The following is a 7,164-nucleotide window of genomic DNA, read 5'->3' as shown; positions in this document are numbered from 1 at the left end:
CAGCCCCAGGGATTTTTGGGGAGCAGCCCCAGGGATTTTTGGGGAGCAGCCCCAGGGATTTTTGGGGAACAGCCCCAGGGATTTTTGGGGAGCAGCCCCAGGCCCTCACCATGAGCAGCTCCCGCTCCGCCGTGCGTTTCAGCGCCCGGTAACGCTTCTCATCAGCAGAGGAAAGTTCTCCAGTCTCATCCTTGAGCTGCTGCAGCTTCTGAAGCTCTGGCATGCTGAAAAAAACCCAGGAATTTTGCTTTGCAGCCCAACCAACTTTGCAGGATTGCAGTGCAAGTGATTTGTAACTAAAACCAAATAAACCCACCAAGCAAACAGCGGTGCTGCGGTGACAACACCCCTCAGCTGTGCCCACCACAAACACCAAAAATGGAGTTTTTTCCCTCGTTCCTCACCTGTCCATGTTCCTGATCTGGTTGTGCAGGGCCAGGAAGGACACGGGGGAGTCGATGGCCTCGCGGCTCTTGGCACACAGACGAACCACCTTGAGGCCAGTCTGGTGGATCTTCTCCGTCAGCTGATCCACAGCGATGTTGCTGGGGGCACACACCAGCACAGGCCTGGCAAAATCAGCCAAAAATCAGCCAAAAATCTCAATAATAAACTGGACTTGCAATAAAATATAAGCAGGAACACATCACTAAAAACATGCTGGGGAAGGGTATTTTGTGCAACGAGCCCAAGTCTCCCCAGACAATACAGTTCAAGGACACAAATTATTTTTGCTTTTTAAATCAAGGTGATTCTTTGCATGAATCAAGCTCATGCATAAAGGCTCAGCGAGAGCAGCTCTCACCCATTGCCCTGCCTGGCCAGGTGATACACGATGGTGGCTGATGTCACTGTTTTCCCAGTGCCAGGGGGTCCCTGGATAAGGCTCAGAGGACGCTGCAGGACAGTCTTGACAGCATAAACCTAAGAAAAAAAATAAGATTTATTGCTATTTAACATTCCCAGCACAGGATTTAAGTTGTTTAACCTCTATTTATAAATCCTTTCTGTCATCCTGGGCAGAGAGAGGAGATGAGGTTACCTGAGAGTGGTTGAGATCAGGGAGTCCCTGGGCTGTGAAGCGTTTTGGCAGCTGGCATTTGATGATGACATCTTCCACCTCATGGCCCAGCAGTTTGTGGTAAATGTACCCAGACACCGAGGTCTCGTCCACTGCAAACGTTTTCAGAGCACTCTGCATCCTGAAATGAAGGAAAAGCAGGAAAATGATTCCTAAAGATCAGTGTGAAGCACCCCAGGTGTCCTACAGCAGACACAAATGGGAAAGAGAACAGCCAACACTCATTAACAGAATTTAAATCACAGAAACACAGAATTAAAATCACAGAAATTACACTCTGAGAACACAGATTTTGCTTTTTCCCCATGTGAACATTACAAGGTATTCCCAGAAAAACGTGGAGAGGAACAGCAGCTTTGGGGACACAATCTGGGACAGTAATGTCCCAGTAAATCTGGGACAGAATTTAGGTGCAAGATTTGAAGAAAATTTGCAGCCATCATGAATAAAATAATAGGATAAGAGGAGATAATAGTAATAGGATATATTACTAATAGGAAATTCTAATAATAGGATAAGAAGCCAACTCCTGTCTTACCAAACACAGACTTGGCTGAAGCCTGTGGGCTCCACAGCCAAATTTTGATATTTTAACAGTCTAAAACAATTTCAGGAAGCTCAACTATAAAACTGTTTTTCTTCTTCTGTTTCAAGTATAATTAAACCTAAGGTTGATTTCTCCCTTTGATGTCTTTGCAACAAACCCTTCAAAGTGAGAACAACTGGCCATTTTGTGCCATTAATTCCATTTCTGAGCCAGGCACCAGGTGCTCACCACACACGGAGATCTCTGATGGGTGCTGCCAAACCACGACAAAGTTTTTTGGTTGAAAAGCACTCAGTGAAGGCAAAGAACAGAACTCTGCAGCGAGTGCATGCAGTGCCTGCCGAGCTGTGAGGTGCTGCCTCCATACCTGTCAAAGGAAGTGGATTTCCACACAAAATCCACCTGGAAGTTGTGGGTGACCTCCACGGGAGCTCCCACGCTGCTCCTCAGCTCGATGGCGATCTCATCACCATAATCTGTAGAACCTCGTTAAGTAGTAATTTCGAGCAAAAATTTGAATCCAGCCCTGCCGAGGCTCTCCAAGTAAAGGATACTATCAGGAACTTTGATCACATGCCCAATTCCTTTCCACAGGGGGGCCAGGTCTCCCTTGTACCTCAGGCAGATCTCATCTCCCTGCATGAGGCGCATGTCTGCAAAGAAAGGGGGGAAAAAAAGCTCTGAACAACCACAAAACCCTTCCAGAGCCTCCCCAGGCCAGCCCCCAGAGTGCTCCCAACTCTGGTTTTATTCAGAAAGTACAAAAACACCCTGACAAAGAGACAGCCCAAGTGTCCTCACCTGAATCAGTCTTTGGCAAAGTGAAATAAGCAATTCTCTTCTTGTTCAAGCCCAGGTCCCACCTGACTGTGATGTTATCTTGGGTCTGAGGGTAAGAAAAAGAGCAACCATTATTTTCTTGAAGAATTGTTTGCCAACCACCACAGTCCTGTGCTTCCAAACAGTGCAGAAATGACAAAACTTTCTGTTCCAATGTCACAAAAATCTGTGCTCATTCCTGTGGCCGAGTTCACAGCACCTGCAGAGGGTGAATTCTGTTCTGAGAGCTAATGATGAGAAACAAAGTCCTGCTCACCAGCTGCGGAATTCTCCCCCTCTTCAAACACCCAGGAAATGTTTCCAGGAGCTCTCAGAACTCCCATTTCCCTGCCAGGGAGCTGCAGCTTCTGAGGGTAACAAACAGCTGCACCTCTGGGACACAAGGTGGTTTTTGGAAAGGAAAACTTGAACACAGCAAAGGTGAGAAGTTCCCAAGTGTTTTAAGCTCCTAAAACCCTTCACTGTGAGGATTCTCCTCTCCCTGATCTCACAGCACCATCACTGCTGATATTGCTGCTACACCACAGCAATTCAAACAGTTATTTATTTATTGCACTCAAGGTTTTGTGCTGTGATTCCATGTTTGACCCCAGCACTGTGAGGAATCCCTCAAAAGGGAAATTTCACACATTTTACCTGAGATTCCTTGAGTTTCTTGTCATAATCTGCCTCAAGCTTGACCAGAGGACCAAATATATTTTGGTATTGATAAGCATCTTCATATCTAAGCAGGACATGCTGGGGTTCCTCATCAACACCAGGTTTTTCCAAGTCCTCGAGGGTTGCAGATGGATTTTCCTGGAAATAAAAGCAGAGATGTTTTGTTTCACAGTGTGAAGTATAAAAATTGACAGCAGGACTGGTAAAACTGTGTTTTACTGATACAGGGAGTGATATCAAGGTGGAACCACCCTTAAAGCTACACCAGGGCATTACAAATCATACTAAACACAGTTTAAATTTTAAAGGATGCACAAAAATCCTCTCAAAACCCCCATAACTGAATGAGCAACACTTCCCTTCTCTGCTGGGCACCACTTAAAGCAGAACTATTTGAAAGTCTTGATATGAGCAAGGAAAGTTGTTTTTCAGCTTGGTGAAGCTTTCAACAATTCCCTGAATGCTCTGAGCACTGCAGGATTTAAACCTTGGGTGATTTCTGCCTTCCAGAGCTCCTAAAACTCTTGTCCGTCCCTTGAAAACGCCAGAACTGGTGAAACAAACCCCTGGAAGTCCAGGCTGTACCTTCCAGAGCTCCTCCAGCTTGTTGATCTGCTGGGCGGTGATCTGGCGGGCGCGGAGCTGCTCCTGCTCCGAGGGGATCTTCACCAGCCACGAGAGGAAGCAGCGGTCCTGGATCAGGGGCTGCCACTGCGAGCTGTCCCAGTTGATGTCCTTCAAGCTGCTCTGGCTGGCACAGGGCTGCCTGCAGGACCAAACACAGCCAGGAGTCGTGACATCGCACCAGAGCGAGGGACAGTCTGGTGTGGGCTGGTGTGCTCCTGAAACTGCTCAAAAACCAGGGAAAACCCAAGCAAAACAACCCCAGTCTGCTGGGAAAATTCACTTCTTCTTTCAGTATTGTGAGAAGTGTTGCTTGGGTGTTTCCAGGACTGAAAATGCATTTAAAATATTAAATATGACACCTTTGGAGGTGGGTATAATCCATGAGGACTGTGCACACACAGACCAGAAAAAGAGGTTATTTCCCAAACAGAACTTCCTCCACAGAAATACAATTTCTACCAGCAACCACACAGTGACAGCACCCAATTAAAACACACACAATGATACATTTTCAGTTCTGACTTAGCCTGTCAGAACAATTTCTGATTTATTGTGGCCTCAAATGACTCTGTGAGCTGAGAGAAAAACACCCTGAGTGAGAGTCACTGTTCCACGGCTCCAGAGTCACTTCCTGAACGGAGCTGTGCCTCTTCCAAAGCTCAAAACAGAGGGAAAAAACACCTTTCTTCCATTAAGGAATGCAGAATTTAGGAAAAAAATACTTTTCTACAGCACTAAGATGTTTGCCCAACACAACAGAACTCCCTTTGCTCATTATCCACCTGCACCCCTAAACTCTGTGCCTGAAGGAAAAAGGGTGGCAAACCAGAAAATAAAATATATTTTGGGCTAAAATGCAAGCAAGGGCTGTTTTTTGTAAAAGCAGCAGAGGCCTGTCTGACCTGCAGAGCAGAACCACCACGGAGTCAGCCTTGGCTGGGATGAAGCCCAGCAGGAAGACGTTGCGGCAGCCGCAGTTGTAGCACTCCAGGACGGTCTCTCCCAGGGGCCCGTCCTTGTGCAGGGTCACCTCCTTGCACTTGGCTCTCACCAGGTGGTTCACAATGTGGCTGCAAGCAAACAGCACAGGTTACAGCTCAATTTACAGCTCACATTGACAGCGGTTTCACACCAGAAACGCGTTTGTTGGCAATTAGTAACGCACAAATAAATCTGTTTAGCGCGGCGCACATTGGGAGGATGTGGCTCTTTCCATCCATGCAGGGAACATTGCTCAGTGCATGGGTGCTCTGAGAGTTAAAGAAATGGGTACTATGTGTGTCTGCCTCTTTCCATCCATGCTGGGAACATTTCTCAGCACATGGGTGCTCTGAGAGTGAAAAGAAGAACAAATGGGTACAAAGTAAAAAGAAGAAGAACTGGGTACAAAGTTGTGTTTGCCTCTTTCCATACATGCTGGGAATACTTCTCAGTGCATGGGTGCTCTGAGAGTTAAAGAAATGGGTACAAAGTTGTGTTTGCCTCTTTCCATCCATGCTGGGAATATTTCTCAGCACATGGGTGCTCTGAGAGTGAAAAGAAGAACAAATGGGTACAGAGTAAAAAGAAGAAGAAATGGGTACAAAGTTTGTCTGCCTCTTTCCATCCATGCAGGGAACATTTCTCAGTGCATGGGTGCTCTGAGAGTGAAAGAAGAACAAATGGGTACAAAGTAAAAAGAAGAAGAAATGGGTACAAAGTTGTGTCTGGCTCTTTCCATTAATGCTGAGAATATTTCTCAGTGCATGGGTGCTCTAAGAGTAAAAGAAGAAGAAATGGGTACAAAGTAAAAAGAAGAAGAAATGGGTACAAAGTAAAAAGAAGAAGAAATGGGTACAAAGTTGTGTTTGCCTCTTTCCATCCATGCTGGGAATATTTCTCAGGGCATGGGTGCTCTGAGAGTGAGAAGAAGAGGAAATGGGTACAGAGTTGAATTTTTTGTTTCATGGTTCCATCCTTTACCTGCCAGAGGTGTTTCCACGGCCGTTGCAGAACCATTTCTTGCTGGTGTTGCAGTAAACCACACAGGCAGGGTCGTGGATCCCACAGTAGCTGCAATTGCAAAGGGAAAAGCAGCAAGTGATTGGTTATTGCTGAGAGGAAAATCCAAATCCAAGCTCTAGCTGGATTTACAGGGCACAAAAAAAAGGGGAAGTGGAAACTGGGGAACATCAGTGCTGGGAGAAGCATCAAACAGGAGCCAAATTCCTGTTGTGAGTCACGAATTAAATATTTCAATATTCAATCAAGATTTTTAATGTTAATTTTAAATATATGAATATTTAATATTCCCATCACTGGGCTGGCTGAACCTGGGGTTTATCCCCCAGGGAGCTCTGAGCTGGCCAGAAGTGGATGTGGCTGCTCCAAATCTGCTCAGGAGCCCCAGGAGCACACAGGGAGCTGTTCCCAAATCTGCTCAGGAGCCTCAGGAGCAGCACAGGGAGCTGTTCCTAAATCTGCTCAGGAGCTGTTCCCAAATCCGTTCAGGAGCACACAGGGAGCTGTTCCCAAATCTGCTCAGGAGCCCCAGGAAGCTGTTCCCAAATCCCCTCTCCCCGGTGCCCTCTGGCAGCCCCACCTGCAGGCGTGCACAGGCAGATCCTTGGTGTAGTAGGTGTCCTCCTCATCCTCCTCGAAGTTGAGCTCTGCCAGGAGCTGGCTGGTCTTGGCCACGTTCTCATCCACAGCTCCGTTCTGCAGGATCCCATCGGGACCGTTCACCTGGCATTGGGGTGCACAGCCAAAATGAACCCCAGAATCTCTGAACCCCCACAGAAAACGCTGCCAGGAGCATTAAATACCCACCCATTACACAGGGATACCCCTTACCAGGATCTGCTCCATTTTTTCCAGGATTATTTCAATTCCAACTGATAAGTTGGAATAAAGTTTCCAGGAGGAGATTGCTTTCCTGCAGATTGTATTTTTCCATACAATCCCACAATCAATACCTGCTCCATCAGCTCCTGGTTCACAGGATTATTTGAACTCCAACTGATAAGCAGGAAAACAGGGAGATTGCTTTTCTGCAGTTACATTTTTCCACAGCCTTACATAACAAAATTCCATTTCAACAATTCCAGCAGCTGTTTTCTCACCCTTCTTTTTACCCCAGGGATCTACCTGGGAACAGGAATTTCCCCCACCTATTCCTGTACCCACCATGGACTGCCAGAACCACAGAATTCTGCAACATTTGGTGCTGTCTCAGCAACTTTCCCACCCCCAGCCTTTCTCCTGATCAAAATAACTCCATTTTTGGGCACTTTTAGCACCAGGAGGTGTGGATGTCACGCTGGGATTTTGGCATGGCCACTGCAGGTGCTGCCCCTTGGTGTCCTGGTTTCATTTCTCCAGCCCTGAGGGGCTTTAGCACCTCAATACTGAGCTGGGAAAGACCCCAAAA

General features: G+C 46.8%; 1 protein-coding gene across 1 annotated transcript in view; it reads right to left on the bottom strand.

The window, feature by feature from the left end:
* The window catches only part of UPF1 (UPF1 RNA helicase and ATPase), a 19,361-nt gene extending 12,759 nt beyond the window's left edge, over positions 1-6,602 (bottom strand). The window contains exons 1-13 of the mRNA XM_005430644.2: positions 6,588-6,602; positions 6,337-6,479; positions 5,718-5,807; positions 4,658-4,825; positions 3,714-3,894; positions 3,105-3,266; positions 2,430-2,514; positions 2,183-2,281; positions 1,996-2,104; positions 1,043-1,202; positions 806-924; positions 405-569; positions 110-224 (exon numbers count right to left, since the gene is read on the bottom strand). Of these exons, the coding sequence (XP_005430701.1) occupies positions 110-224; positions 405-569; positions 806-924; positions 1,043-1,202; positions 1,996-2,104; positions 2,183-2,281; positions 2,430-2,514; positions 3,105-3,266; positions 3,714-3,894; positions 4,658-4,825; positions 5,718-5,807; positions 6,337-6,479; positions 6,588-6,602 (1,611 nt within the window). The remainder of the gene's footprint in view (positions 1-109; positions 225-404; positions 570-805; positions 925-1,042; positions 1,203-1,995; positions 2,105-2,182; positions 2,282-2,429; positions 2,515-3,104; positions 3,267-3,713; positions 3,895-4,657; positions 4,826-5,717; positions 5,808-6,336; positions 6,480-6,587) is intronic.
* Positions 6,603-7,164: the final 562 nt, after the last annotated feature.

Source organism: Geospiza fortis, unplaced genomic scaffold (genome assembly GCF_000277835.1).
Source record: "Geospiza fortis unplaced genomic scaffold, GeoFor_1.0 scaffold685, whole genome shotgun sequence".
NCBI classification, from domain to species: domain Eukaryota; kingdom Metazoa; phylum Chordata; class Aves; order Passeriformes; family Thraupidae; genus Geospiza; species Geospiza fortis.
Note: the sequence above shows the minus strand (reverse complement) of the source record. Positions and strands in the feature narration are given on the sequence as shown.